Here is a 14,783-nt window from a genome sequence, read left to right as displayed (position 1 = left end):
AGAAATGATATCATGTAAGTCTAATTTTCCCATTAACGCAGTCATGGAAATTTATGTTACATGGGTAAGATCTCCGGACGAAATAATGGGTCTTATGATTCCTACAAATGCATCATCTTCATTTACGACACCCACAAATGACACTCCAAACTCACCTGCAATAATCTATTTCGGAGGTCAACTTAAAGGCGCTGGAATGATAGAAAGTCCCTCTGGTTACGGGATCGAATTCCGATCAGATGCAAAGGTTACCACGTCAATCAATCACAATATCTCATTCAATGAACTTTTTTCTCAATTAAGCGAAATTGTGCAGTGTGGAGACAGAAGAGTTGTGACCCATATTGATTATCGTCGTCCCACAAAGGTACGTAACAACCACCTCATTCATGATANAGCTTCCATAAAATGTGATAATGATATTGCACAAATGATTGGACGTTGGCAAAAAGCACAAACTATTGACAGGTCTGTTAAACGTCCAAGGATGTCTCGGTATATTGAACTTTTCGTCCAAACAATAAACATACGTCCTCCAACTCAAGTTGAGCACTATGAGGATCTGAAAGATTGAACCTACATAGATGAAGATGGACAACGAAAAATAAGAAATATTTACCCCTTACGTCCATAAATATTTGTAATGTTTAAGACTTTTTCTATTGTTCTGTACTGTTTAATAGTTGTTTAGACTTCTATTTGGATGACTGTAATAATTACCTCTTATGTTTGACACTTTATTTGAACATGGATGAATGTAATAAAAACTTCTTATGTTTTATATTATGTCATATTTGTGTCCAAAAATTGTTCTACTGCAAAAACCATTCTGGTAATCGATTACACAGTCTGTGTAATCGATTACCAGAGCTTGCTGGCTGAGAAAATTGCATCAGACCCCTGGTAATCAATTACATCAACCTCGTAATCGATTACGCGCCCAACCCTACCCTATAAAACCAACTTTTTCTCTCTCATTTCGCACACCCAACCTCTCCCAACCACTGCAGCGTCGAAAACCTCCATTTTTGCACCAACAAGACCTCCAAAATCTCATCTTTTCCCACTTTTCTCACTTCTAAACACCATTTTCACATTCTACTCTCCATTTTCTTCAATTTCCACCGATTAAAATTTCAAAATGGCGGATTCTTCCAAAAGGCAAAGGGTTAGGGGTTCAACTTCTAGAGCTGCGGGACGTCGCCGCCGTGAACCTTCACCGATCGAAAGCTCGCTGTCACTCTCACCACCAGCATCACCGATTGAATCGCAACAAATCCTTCAATTTTCAAGTCTTGCACTGGCTGAAAGGTATTTCACACTTTTTAGCGACCGTGACGTCATTGAACCAAAATTCGTGGATAGAGAATTTTTTGAAAGACAAAATCTGCAATTTTTTCAAATGCTCACAAATATAGGCTTGGTTGATTTTGTCTGTGATGGTGGTCATGGCTACTATCCTGAACTTGTACGGATTTTTTATAGTAATCTTAAAATTTCTGATAATGGAACCCTTAAGACTGAGGTTAAAAATGTTAAAATGATTATCAAACCCAGTCTATTGGCTTCCATAGCCGACCTACCCTCTGTTGGATTGAAATTTGAAGGGAAAATATTATACCAATGGGTGGATGAATACAGTTTAGATGCGGCAAAACAGTTGATTATTTCGCCTGACAAACGTGTAGTTGGTAGAATTCTAGCGGGATCCATGACAGTTGACGCTAGAATATTACATTACATTATCGTTCGTATTTTTTTGCCACGTGTTTCTAACATTACCCAGGCTACCGAGGAAGATATTATTCTCTTGTGGATTATAATGACGGGGAAGCAGATCAACTGGACCCATCTCATCCGACATAGGATGAAGAAGGCTTTAAAGCCAAATGCTCCATTACCATATGCATTTTTTATCTCCCGTATCTTGGAACATTTTTTATTTCCATTGGATGATGAAATTACTGCCCCAAAGACGAGGCAAATGACAATAGCCAATAGTTCACTAGAATCCTTTGGATTTAGGAAAGATCATAACGACGTCTGGGTTCCTCAACGCCACAATCAAGCACCTCCTCCACAACAACCACCACCACCGCTCATTCCTCGACACCAAACTTCATATGATGACTTAATGAGGGGGATCAATGATCTCAGAACATTTGTGGGGGACAACTTCAACACAATGAATGACAACATGAATGCAAGACTTGAACAACTCGAGATCAACATGGGAGACCGCTTTGATACATTGGAAACTCGAGTTGATCATTTGGAGCATGAGGTTATGCGTCGTCATTTTGGTCCAAGACCTTCCTCGTAGATACTTAGCAGTGTTATTTTGCTTATTTTTAGTTATTATCGTTATGTAATGCATTTTCAATTCAATGAAATATTTAAAGTTTCATTTCTGACTTTCTTTTCTATTTTCCATTTCTAATTTCGTTAAAAATAATTACTCTCCCGAAACACAATATATCGCAAATTATAAAAGAAAAACAAAGCAAATGTGTCTACAACACAACTAAGACCTCAATCAACAATTAAAACACTCTGGTAATCGATTACAAGCCAGTGGTAATGGATTACCAGGGGAATTTTTTGCCCATTACACACTGGTAAGCGATTACCATGCAAATTACACAATTCAAAGTGCTGGTAATCGATTACAAGGTCCAAGTAATCGATTACCACACTGGTTTTGGTCTACAAAGCTGAAGTCGTGCAGGGGTGGCACGACTTTAGTCTTTGGTAATCNATTACANCTCCAACGTAATNGATTACAACACACTGAAGTCNTTTTTTGGTAGCACGACTTCATCACTGTTCATATGAACAGTGTGAAGTCGTGCAATGGTGGCACGACTTCTCTTTTGGAAGTCGTTAGGGGGTAGCACGACTTCCCCATTTCTGTAATTTTTTTCAAATTTGCCTATTTTCATAATTAATGGGTCAAATTTACCCATATCCGTACAAAAACCTAAAATTTGGCTATGTTTAAATACCTTGCTCTAGATCCCTATAACAAGGTAATTTGTGTTTAAATTAGAGATTTATAATTGGAGTAAAGAATTACATCTAAGGAAATCTATGATTTTGGTAAAAACATAATATAAATGATTTGTATGTGAAGGTGACTTGTTAGTTTTTTTTTTTCTATATATAAATTGAGGTTGGTTGAGAAAAAGTTTGAATGTTGTTGAGTTTTTTTTTTTTTCTCATAAATTATTGTTTAACATGTTTTGAATTTGATATTTTTATTGATATGTTGATTTTATGACCATATTTTACCTATGAATTATAGAACTTTTGTGAATTAAATTTTGAGCATAATTTAGATAATTAGAGTAAATTTTTATACATTTCTTTATGATAATTTATGATACTGATATCAGCTTAAACATGCATACATTGAACTAAGTGACTAGAATAGATTTGAAACGAGTAAATAATGAAATTTGAGCAAATTATGATCTCAATTAATCATTTGGCTTGTTTAAATGTTGTATTATTAAAATACAAATTGAACCGTTAGTACCTATAAGTGATTGATTTATAGTTTTATTTAAATGATTTGTGTTTATGCTTACTAAGATTAATGAATGATAATGTTTGGTAAAATGTAGGTGCGATTGACGAGATATGATAAAATTTGATGTTATAGAAAAATAAAATGAAAGATAAAATTTTAGAAAATGTGATGTGTAGTTTAAATTGTAATGAACTTATCTTGTTTCTTTATGGTTACATATTTAAAATGATACATGATTATAATGTTGTTTGATTTGAGTATTAAGTATTAACATTTAAATATATTTCATACAATTTTTCTAAGACGTTACACAAATCAAATTCTAAGATGTTACACAATTCAAATTGTTTGGTAAACTTTTGACAAACTAAGGTGTGGAAAATTTCTTGGAAAATATTTGGAGAAAAGTTTAAGTAAAAAAAATATTATCTTTAAAAGAAATAAGATTATATATATATATATATATATATATATATATATATATATATATATATATATATATATATTTATTTATTTATTGTTAATACCTTTAAGTTGTGATATATGTTATAAATACAAATTTTTGAGAATATTTACTTAATGGCCCTTTTGAAAACAATTGTACAACATCTCACATATAGTAAGTATCACAACTTTGCCAGAAAGTCTAATCAGTACAGGATCATTAAGGCTTTGTTCACTTGAGTGGATCTGTGAGAGAGTAATTGAGAAGATTTAAGAAGATTTGAAGTTGTTGGTTTATTTGAATAGATTTGAAGGTAAGCGAGAACGAATCTGGAAGTAATTTTTTTTAATATGTCACATAAATTAAATCCTACACTTATCTCTCACAAATTTTACTTTAAAATCTACTCTCACTTACCTCCAAATCCATTCAAATAAATAAAAAAAATTATCTTCAAATCCTCTCAAATCTTTTCAATTACTCTCTCTCAAATCCACTAAAGTGAACAAGGCCTAATACCACGTATGGTAAGCTGATTCAACTAAGTAATAAGAAGAGGAGTGTGAATGGGGCACATAGAGCTATTATTTGACACTGTTGTCAGAGAGAACTATTCGAGCTTTCTTTCACCTGGTCTGAAAATTGATTGATAAAGTGGAGCTTATTTCTAAAAATAATTGATTGAAGATTAATATCTCATATTATCCCACCTAATTGCCGATAGTAGATATGTGTCACTTAATCTTTAGCGTGTCAATAGTTAGACATTCACATATTTAAGAAAACAACAGGAAAAATCCTTAATGATAAAAAATTTTAGTCATCGAGAACCTTTGTGCTCATTATCAACATATTTAGTATTATGTTGCTGCATTGAAATTACAAGATAGTTAATCTTGTGCACTGGGATTATTTTCTATGTGGACACTAACAATTGAGTCATCCAAAGATCCACCTTCATGCACTACCTTTCTACAAGAGCATTTCTCCTTTCGCCTCCTCTTTGGCCCTTCTCTTTCATTCACAAAGGAAAGGAACGATCGGAGACGATCAGAGTGAGATGAGCGCTCAAGGTTACTGTTGGAGTCTCTGCTAAAACGGTAAACCATTCTAATACCATAACACAGTAGAGCAATGAAGCATGCTATGCCACTAAGTAGGAACAGACCCCAAAAACTGTTTAGCTCAAGTCTGTCTATGCCTTGTTTTGCACCTTCTGAGCTGCACGCACTTCTCGTCAGCCATTTGTCATGAATTCTTTGGAGGTCACCATTTTCTGATAGTTTAAGGATGGCTGTTGACATATCAATTGATAAAGGAGATTCCCTTGGAAAGCCCTGTATGTTACATTCAAAACATGTTGTTACACTAGGTAAACATAGATATAGCAGTGTGTGGGATTCATTCGTTCACATTGGTTATAGAATTATTCAACCACCTATCTTAGTACTACTTTGAATGATGAATTTGGTATATGTGATGTTGAGTTTCACAGAAGAGAAGTAATTTATAATTTATATACTTACAAAGCCCCATCCCATCTTGGTGAACTCCTGACCCACGATACCAAATTCACATCTGGTGGCTAGGAAGAGTTCCATATATGCACGTTCATCTATTATTGCAGCAACACCACCGTTAGCTGCTCCATCCTTCAAGGATTTTTCATATTCTGATGGGGAGTTCAGAGGAACAAGCCTGGACCTGTGTATGTTCAGCTCCTCTATCAGATAATTCTCAGCAAATGAACCCCTCAGGAAACCAATACGATCGTTGCTTATTACTAAGCTTTCGATTCCTTTAATCGGTGAAGAGAGTTGTTCCACTGTTAGGATAGAGGTCAGACTTGCAATGTAGCTTGAGTTTAGTATCAAAACCACAAACAGCCATATGATCAGCACAAAGCGACCAAGGGTGCTAACAGTTTTTTCTCCTGCATACAAGGTTTTTTTTTTCCTGGATGTAAGACTCAAATCTACACAAACCATTTCTCAGCTTAAACCAACAACTTTGAGCTTTAGGATGATTATTTAGGTGTATTTATGTCTCTACTGTCTTCAACAAATTGAGTTTCTTTTCACTACAGGAGGAAAGCAGCAAGGATAACTAGATAACAAAAAGTTACAATCACTTACTATGTGCAAAAAATAGGGTTGAGAAGCTAAACCTGCAGAAATGAATGATCAAGATGTCAGCGATTGATGAAGTATGCTAGTAGTCAAGTGTAACAATCAAGATCATATGTTAAAATTGTCTTGCCACTTAATTACCAAATAATGGTGACAAATTGTCTTCTGGCAGGGCCTCTAAAGTCATCATTTATGCGACGCTCTAAAATCCACACAACAGCTCCCACCACTAAGAAAAACATTCCTGTCACAAACCACATCATTGGACTGAATGGTGTTAGGAAAGCCCAAGCACTGGATTTCAACTTCTTGATAGGAGCCACAACAACGAGCCCAGACTCAATATATGGCTGAGTAAAGTCCACTATCTTGGTTCGGTTAGTAGTAATGGTTATGTCTCCCACCACAGCATCGAAGGCCTGCACATACAAAAAAACAATTTCTATGCAAGAATTCAGAATAAACATAATATCAGATAAAATGAAGATGGGTGATGAAAACTTGATACTCACACCGACTGTTATCATGTGAAGAAGATCTGAATTTAATGGGTTGGTTTTACCGTCTCCAAATGAAAAAAACTTGTAGGGAACGGGATATGGCAACAAGCTGAGAGCAGCAGTGAACACATCTATGCAATAACCACCAAACATCTCAGTTCCCTCAGTTCTTGACACAAACTCACGATAACTAATTCTAAGTGGCACCCCAATTCTCAAGGGTTTACCATTGTTGGAAAAAACCCATCCACGTGGGGTTTGAATGGTTTGACCAGGCCAGATGACACCATAGAGTCCATCACCAGAAATGGAATGATTAGGAGACTCACCAGTGTGGAGGCCAGATGTTTCAGACCAATAACCAATCCTCCTAATTCCACTGCCTATCACATTAATTACTTCATACGATGAATGCACCAAGTTTCCATCTTGTCCAAACATCATTTCCCCTGTTAGACCACTTCTGTTCACCTCTAAAATTCTTTTAAGCAGTTTCTCACCATCAAGAAACACTCTCATGCTATCAAGCTCAAAACTTCCCCCCCTTAACATGTTTAGACTTGAATCATTTGAAAATGACAATGTTCCCCCACTCCTGAAAAACGCATCCAGTGCAGAAGCAAGCACCCAAACAGTGTCGTAGGCGTAAAAGCCAAAGGTGTTCAATGGGAAAGGACCCTCAACAGGATCCTTTTCCTTGCTCAGTTTGTTCCAACTAGAACTAAATTTTCTTTTGATTTCTGACTCAGGGGTATACATGCGCAAGGTGATAAGACCTTGGATGTCATTTATGGATTGAGTGGTGAACAATGATGGGTTTGAATCTAATAATGTAGAAAGCCAATCTGTGGCTATCCACACATAGCCACTTCCCATCATGTTAAGTGAACGAGCCACATTCAATACATCTAGACCAAAAGAAGGGTATATATGAAGGACTATTACCCTTGATTGCATTAAAGCTATCTTAACTAATGCACTGTTTATTTCTTCCCGAGTAATGTTACCAGGATTAAGTGTTGCTTTGTGTGATATTTTACCACGTTTCTCTGCTAGCTTATCCCCTAAAACGGACACCCCATTTCTTCCATGATCATCATCGATGTAAATGGCTATGACATCTCTCCATTGAAAGTGATCAACAATGTCTGCCACAGCAGTCATCTGATACAGATCACTCTGCGTTGTCCGAACAAAATATGGGAACTGCAGTGAAGTCAGCGTAGGGTCTGTTGCTGAAAATGAAAGGAGAGGCACTTGCATCTCATTTGCTACGTGTGAAATCACATGTGCCATTACTGAGTACTGGGGACCTATTATGGCAGCAGTTTCACGCTCCATCAGCAGAAACGCTGTAATAGAAAATAACAAGGCAGTGACTAAGAAATATGTTTCTAAAAGGAGAAAACTTAACAAAAAATGAAATGGAAAACTGGGTTGTGTTGGAAAAAGGCGTACAATCAATGATTCCTAAAAATCCTGCGGATAATTTGGTGTCTAGCATTGAAATCTTAAGCCTAGTTCCGTTGAGAATGGTTGGATTAGAATTTATATCATCCACTGCAGCTTGTATGGCAATTTTAGCTACTCTTCCAATTGTGGAATTGAAAGATAAAATTGCCCCAATGTTAACAGCAAGTGGTCTTGCAGAAACAGAGCTTATTCCTTTAGAGGGAAAGCCACTGTAGAAGACGACAAGGAAAAGAAGCAAAACTTTGTTCATGTTATATTTTTCCTGCAAAAAATACAAGGGAAAATAAGACAAAAAAATCCTAGTAACTTTTAGTTTATAGTATATATAATTAATGAAATTGTACAATACCATCGCTTATTTGTAAACAACATTGAGACATTAAATATATTTGAATGAAAGGTACCGAGATATGATATATGAATAAAGACAAAAATTGCACATAAGAAATATTCTTGCAAAGATATATAAGAAATATTTGGACTGTAGTGGCGTACTTTCATGAAAATGGAGGAAGCTGAAAGCTTCGACTGAAATTGAGGAACAGATATGTGCAACTAGTTGTAGTTCATGTGTGACATGTCTTGTAATGTTGGAGAATCCTTTTATACTTATAGGCCATGTGATACAATAAACATTCAGGAGGATATTGGGTCAGCTGAACGTGTTAATGATAGGNCCAAAAGAAATAGTAGGAGACCCGCAAATTGGGATGAATATGTGCACTGAGAGAGAGTATTGTTCTGTTTTTCAAGAATTTTTTCTGTTAGCATCTTTTCTTATTTTGTTTACGTGTTTACCGTGATATACGGAAAACTGTTAGTATATGTAGGGGATAAATATTGTAAGAAAACTGGGAGAGAGGAATATATCAGTATTTACTAAATTTCTATTGTTCTTTCTGGAGGCCCTAGTACCTCGAATACCAGATTTCACTGTCATACCTATCATTTGGTGCTTTCAATGACGACCTCTCAGCCTTCTGCCATAGATCTTCTCATTGAGCAAGTGTCACGTCTCACCACTCGCATTGATGAGCTTTCTTCAGAGGTTGCTTCCATCCAGCAAAAACCCTTGCTTCAATCATCGTTTATGAAACAAGCTCCCAAGATTCGGTTGGACTGTCCTCGTTTTGATGGGTCCAATGCGTTAGATTGGATTTTTGCCGTTACTCGTTTTTTCGACTATCACCAAACCCCAGAAGTCGATCGTCTTCAGATCATTTCTTTCTACATGGATGGTCCCGCACTTAGTTGGTTTCAGTGGATGGAGAGAAACCATTTTCTTCGTTCTTGGAAGGATTTCTTACACTCCTTGGAAACCCGCTTTGCTCCATCTCGTTTTCAGAACGTTAAGGGACGTCTCTGTAAGCTTTATCAGACTGGGTCTGTTTTACAATATCTTAATGATTTTGAAAGCCTTGCAAACAGGGTCACCGACGTTCCGCCTTCTTTTTTGCTTGAGTGCTTCATTTCGGGTCTTCGCCCCGACATTCAGCGTGAGGTGCTCGCCTTCCAGCCGGTGTCGTTTTCGGAAGCGGCGGAGTTGGCCAAACTTCAAGAGGATAAATTTCACTCGAGCGTCCAACATCAGCATCAACGGAGTTCCACTATACCCGTTTCACGAGCTCCCCCATCGATACAACGTCAAGCTCTCCTTCCTCCACCAGTTACTCCAACTGTTCCATTTAAGCGTTTGTCAGCTTCGGAAATGCAAAATCGTCGTGACCGTGGATTATGTTACAACTGTGATGAAAAATATAACCCCGGACATCGTTGCAAGTCTCGTTTCTTTCTCCTCGTACATGACGATGAGGAGACTATACCTTCTGATCCTCCTCCCGATGACTCTATTGATTCCACTATACCAGACTCTGCTCAGTTGAGTTTAAATGCGTTATCAGGGCATTTTAATTCGAAGATGTTTTGCGTCACTGGACATATATTGGAGCATTCTGTTCNCATTCTCATCGATAGCGGTAGTTCTCATAATTTCCTTCAATCTAAGCGAGCCCATGAATTGGGTCTACCTTTTCAATCTACGAAACCACTATCCGTGATGGTTGGCAATGGCCACGCCTTGACTTGCTCTCAGATTTGCACTCAAGTTCCTCTCTTAATCCAGAATCAAGCGTTTTTGGTGGACTTTCATTTAATTGATCTCTGCGGGCCTGAGGCCGTGTTGGGAGTGCAATGGCTTCAGAGTTTGGGCCTTGTTTGAACCGACTATGAACAACTTACCATGCAATTTACTTGGTCAGGCCAGATGGCCAAATTGATCGGTGACGTTCATAATGACTCTGTGCCCATTTCGGTTCATCAATAACGTAAATTGTCCAAGTGGGGCCAAATTGCTGAATATTTTCATCTTACCATACTATCGACTGTGTCAGTCTCTGCTGCATATTTTGGTGTGGTCCCCATTGATAATCCAGAACTGTCCATTCTATTGAATCGCTTCCAATCTTTATTTGAGGAGCCTTCTTCCTTACCCCCTGAACGACCCACTAACCATGCTATTACTTTACTGCCCAACTCTGCTCCTGTTAAAGTTCGCCCATATCGCTATCCTTATTCTCAAAAACAAGAAATTGAAGCTCAAGTGGCCCGAATGCTTCTTTCAGGGGAGATTTGACCTAGCACCAGTGCTTTTTCTTCTCCAGTTCTCTTGGTTAAAAAGAAAGATAATACTTGGAGATTTTGTGTTGATTACAGGGCTTTGAATGCCATCACCGTTCCAGATAGTTTTCCTATCCCTACCATTGATGAACTGTTGGATGAATTGGGGGCTGCCATTTGGTTTTCCAAATTGGATTTACTACAAGGCTATCACCAGATTCGCATGAAGCCAGAAGACATTCATAAGACCGCCTTTCGTACCCACGATGGGCATTTTGAGTTCCGGGTTCTACCATTTGGTCTTTCGAATGCGCCTGCAACTTTTCAGGCNNCCATGAACGNCCTATTTCGACCACATCTGCGCAAATTTATCATCGTTTTTTTTTTATGACATACTGATCTACAGTACTACATGGGAGGATCATTTATTACACTTGCAACTCACTTTTGAATTGTTGTATGCTAACCATTTTTACTTGAAACAATCCAAATGTTCCTTTGCTTTACAACAGGTAGAATACTTGGGACATGTGGTTAGTGCTGGATCGGTAGGCCCAGATTCTTCAAAAATTGAAGCAATATTGCAATGGCCACCACCGACATCTGTGAAAGCATTGAAAGGATTCTTAGGTCTAACAGGGTTTTACCGCAAATTTATTAAAGGCTATGCTGCTTTGGCCTCTCCTCTCACAGATTTACTTCGTAAGGATGCTTTTTATTGGTCTCCCGAAGCTCAGACTGCCTTCGATAAGCTGAAGCAGGCGATGTCTACAGCCCCAGTTTTGGCTCTACCAGATTTCTCGAAGCCTTTTGTTATTCAATCCGATGCTTCTGGTATAGCTATGGGCGCGGTTCGCTCTCAAGATCAACGACCAATTGCTTTTTTTAGTAAAAAATTTTGTTCTCGAATGATACAGGCATCTACATATTTACGGGAGCTGCATGCCATCACTGCAGCCATTAAGAAGTGGCGACAATATTTGTTGGGGCATTTTTTTTCATCATTCAAACTGATCACAAACCCCTTAAAGATTTATTGACCCAAACTGTGCAAACTCCAGAGCAACAATTCTACGTGAGTAACCTTATTGGATATAAAATTATACGATTCAATATCGTGCAGGGAGTTCCAATGTGGCGGCCGATGCTCTTTCTCGAATCACTACCGAAGAGAATCCGGGACAATCGTATGTGATCACTATCCCTCACTTTCAATTTTTGGAAGAATTACGAGATAATTTAAAGGGTGATGATCATTTTGCTCAACTTTTACATGATATAAATCAAGACCCTGCTGCATTTTTTGATTATAAATTGAAAGATGGGTTGATTTTTTATAAAAATAGAATCTGGCTACCGGCTACATGTCCCTTTCGTGAGACCCTTATGAGAGAATTTCATGCCACCCCTTTAGGTGGGCATGTGGGTCTTGTTAAGACACTTCATCGTTTGCAAAAGAATTTCTTTTGGCCCTCGATGACTAAGGATGTGAAGACTTTCATTCGCAACTGTGTGGTGTGCCAACAAATTAAATATTTACCACAAAAACCAGCAGGGTTGCTTCAACCTCTTCCTTTGCCACATCGGGTTTGGGAAGACTTGGCCATGGATTTTATTACTGGCCTTCCATCTTCACATGGGCACACTTTTATTTTGGTGGTTGTTGATCGTTTTTCCAAAGCAGCCCATTTCGCTACTCTTCCTCCACAATTTTCAGCATATCAAGTGGCCACAATTTTCTTTGAGGTTGTGGGCAAACTACATGGCATGCCAAAGAGTATTATTTCTAATCGTGACCCTTTATTCCTCAGTAAGTTTTGGCAAGAATTATTCAAAGCAAGTGGGACTCAATTGAGGATGTCTTCTGCTTATCACCCAGAGAGTGATGGACAATCCGAGGTTCTAAATCGAACCCTTGAGCAATATTTGCGTGCTTTTTGTAATGCACAACCTATCAAATGGAGTCACTTCATTCCCTGGGCAGAATGGTGTTATAACACTACCATTCACTCAGCAACTGGATACACCCCATTCGAAATTGTCTATGGGCGATCACCTTCTTCTTTGCCAGGTTATATATTAGGTCAGTCACAAGTGGAGGCTGTTGATCATTTACTTAGTTCACGGGATAACATTTTATTCACTTTACGTCGAAATTTACAAAAGGCTCAGGATCGTATGAAAGCAATGGCTGATGCTCGTCGCCGTGATGTTGAGTATGAGGTGGGAGCGTGGGTTTATGTCAAACTCAGACCATATCGTCAAACGTCACTTGCCGGAAAGACTCCACAGAAATTGGCAAAACGTTATTTTGGACAATTTCAAATCCTTAGTCGGATTGGCCCGATGGCTTATCATTTGGCTCTTCCCGAGACTTCAAAAATCCACCCTGTATTTCATTGTTCTCTTTTGAAACCACATCATGGACCTCCACCTTCAGTTGCTGGCACGCTTTCGTCAAATCATTATAAGAATGGTCCTTTGGTTAATCCCCTAGTCATACTGGGAACCCGTGAGAATAATTCCAATGAGTCTACACATCTGGAAGTTCTGGTGCAATGGCAAGGACTCTCTCCTGAAGAAGCTACTTGGGAATCTTGGATGGATATTCAACGTACTTTCAACCTTGAGGACAAGGTTCTTCTGCAAGACGCGAGGAATGATACAATAAACATTCAGGAGGATATTGGNTCAGCTGAACGTGTTAATGATAGGCCCAAAAGAAATAGTAGGAGACCCGCAAATTGGGATGAATATGTGCACTNAGAGAGAGTATTGTTCTGTTTTNCAAGAATNTTTTCTGTTAGCATCTTTTCTTATTTTGTTTACGTGTTTACCGTGATATACGGAAAACTGTTAGTATATGCAGGGGATAAATATTGTAAGAAAACTGGGAGAGAGGAATATATCAGTATTTACTAAATTTCTATTGTTCTTTCTGGAGGCCCTGGTACCTCGAATACCAGATTTCACTGTCATACCTATCACCATGCATACATAATAAGCTGGGTGCTATCAAAATTTCCGTTTTTCTCATCATTGTTATAGTGCTTTCTAAAAGAGAAAGGGTTTTAGACATTAGTTATTTTGGGCTTTTAACGTCATCTCTCGAGCTGACGTCTTTACGTGTGACGTTAATGGGATGTCGGATTTCTGTAGGTGCGACGTTGCGATAGACGTCGGTTTAGTGAAAAGCTCGACATCTATAAAGACATCAGACATTGCACTAACCGATGTCTAAGGTACTATAGACGTCGGTTAGTGACACGTATGATGTCTATAAAGTCGTCAAACATTACATTAACAGACGTCTATGGACACTATAGACATCGGTCAGTACATTAACCGACGTCTAAATGAGTTTTCATTGTGTTTTGGTGCGGTTTTTCTTGTGTCTTTGAGTAGCGTAGTGCATCTTCTCCCTTTGCTAGTTTCCTCGTAAGAAAAAGTTGTGTTTTATGGATGTCTGATGACATTTCAATCCAAAGAAGAACTTAGGTCGTTGCCTAAGTCCATTCCGACTGCCAAAGAAAAAGAATACGGTGAGAATACGGTTCTCACCGTATTTTTTTTCATTGGCGGTCGGAATGGAGCTAGGCAACGACCCAGGTTCGTTTTTGGATTGAAATGTCATTAGAAGTCCAAAAAACTCCACCAAAACACAACGAAAATTCATTGAAAAAAAAATACACCTACTATTCATAGCCATTTATACTTTTTTCCTCCTGAGAATCCAACAATGTGCTTGAGTCACGAGTTCTTAATTCAAATAACTGTAATTTAAATTCTTAAAGTGGATTGATACTAACTACTCTTAGGACAAAGAATAAAATTTATTCATCATGACATTAATAGAATAGCATGGTTGTTTGATGGCTCATTCATTCGATAGTACAAGGAGCAAAATGTATTCAATATGATATTGATGAAATAACATTATTGTTTTATGTTTCATTCATTTGATTTTTCACTGGATTCGATAGAGATAGATGAAATATGAAAAGATTTGAAACATTATACTTTCAAGGAGATTTCTTTTGCATATTAGATCTACAATTTGAAGCTTCTTTGATAAAAATAAGTGATCT

At 37.8% G+C, this 14,783-nt stretch overlaps 1 protein-coding gene across 1 annotated transcript; it reads right to left on the bottom strand.

Moving 5' to 3' along the window:
- Positions 1-5,413: 5,413 nt before the first annotated feature.
- On the bottom strand, positions 5,414-7,947 carry LOC106765949 (glutamate receptor 3.3-like). Its single transcript, XM_022784409.1, has 4 exons — positions 6,619-7,947; positions 6,248-6,525; positions 6,113-6,144; positions 5,414-5,910 (listed from the first exon to the last, which is right to left on the bottom strand). Exons 1-4 carry the CDS (start codon positions 7,945-7,947, stop codon positions 5,492-5,494), a joined length of 2,058 nt encoding a protein of 685 aa, XP_022640130.1. The 3' UTR covers positions 5,414-5,491.
- Positions 7,948-14,783: the final 6,836 nt, after the last annotated feature.

The sequence above is a fragment of the Vigna radiata genome, chromosome 7 (genome assembly GCF_000741045.1).
Source record: "Vigna radiata var. radiata cultivar VC1973A chromosome 7, Vradiata_ver6, whole genome shotgun sequence".
NCBI lineage: Eukaryota > Viridiplantae > Streptophyta > Magnoliopsida > Fabales > Fabaceae > Vigna > Vigna radiata.
Note: the sequence above shows the minus strand (reverse complement) of the source record. Positions and strands in the feature narration are given on the sequence as shown.